General features: G+C 42.8%; 1 protein-coding gene across 1 annotated transcript; it reads right to left on the bottom strand.

Moving 5' to 3' along the window:
• Positions 1-255: 255 nt before the first annotated feature.
• LOC110426064 (uncharacterized) lies at positions 256-869 on the bottom strand. The gene is made up of 2 exons (XM_021441140.1): positions 613-869; positions 256-517 (listed from the first exon to the last, which is right to left on the bottom strand). The coding sequence occupies exons 1-2, from the start codon at positions 867-869 to the stop codon at positions 256-258; spliced, it is 519 nt and encodes a 172-aa protein (XP_021296815.1).
• Positions 870-887: the final 18 nt, after the last annotated feature.

Raw genomic sequence — 887 nt, 5'->3', positions numbered from 1 at the left:
TAAGAAACTGCAAGATGAAATTCTGATAAAGGTATTGCACATGGCTCACAGATTTAGTTACGTCGGCAAGCTGTCTTCTCCCACAAGACACCCAACATTTTCAGACATTGTTTTTCGCATTAGACAGTTGTTGCATGTGTGACCGGTTTGCCTGCAAGTTGAACATGCTTTCGATCGTCGCATATGTGGAGGTGCCGATTGAGTTAGAGCTGGTGCTGGTGTTAACGATGGAACTGTAAATGGGGATGAGCAATTCTATCTATTATGCCTGTACCTATTACATTGTGAACATCTTCGTGGTCGACTGCTTTCACCAACCAATGGAATCCTTTTCCTCCTAGGTTTTCTCGTTTGGCATTGCCAAGCTAGTGGCAACACCACAATTTGTTTCACATGAAGGGAGATGTCCCACTCACTAGGATGGCCTACCAGCCGAATGGACCCTGCATAATCCTCAACCAAAACGGTTGTCTTGTAGTTGTCAGCGTAGAATTCAACGGCTTCATGTTTGCATTTACTAAAAAATACAATGAACTCAATTTTCAAGCACACTGTAAATGCTATGTCAATTAGGGTTCAAATAAGAAAAAAAGAGCAAAAAGATATTCTCACCTTATTGCTGCAATGGCATGGTTGCATGGGAGTAAATCTGTTTGGAACTCACAACATGAACACGTCTTCTTCGACAGGTTTACAAGTCTGTCCTTCTTCCCGTCTTTAAGTTCGAACTCCACTCGGTTGATAGGTTTAACTACAAAGTGATGTGCATCATTGAACCATTTGCTCAATTGCTTGACAACCCAAGGGCTGAGGGGTGTGGTCACCTTGACGGCCTCATCGTATCGATTTTGGAACCAACGCTGGAACATGTCTCTAATGAACTCGAT

This window comes from Theobroma umbraticum, unplaced genomic scaffold, assembly GCF_002168275.2.
Source record: "Theobroma umbraticum cultivar Fairchild unplaced genomic scaffold, ASM216827v3 scaffold_12.1, whole genome shotgun sequence".
Classification (NCBI taxonomy): domain Eukaryota; kingdom Viridiplantae; phylum Streptophyta; class Magnoliopsida; order Malvales; family Malvaceae; genus Theobroma; species Theobroma umbraticum.
This window is presented reverse-complemented; position numbering and strand designations above follow the sequence as displayed.

Excerpts from the sequence above, each read along its gene's own strand:
- LOC110426064 (XM_021441140.1), bottom strand. The coding sequence starts at position 869 with ATGTTCCAGCGTTGGTTCCAAAATCGATACGATGAGGCCGTCAAGGTG. Across the intron at positions 518-612 it reads CATGCCATTGCAGCAATAAG|TAAATGCAAACATGAAGCCG; the intron begins GTGAGAATATCT and ends TGTATTTTTTAG.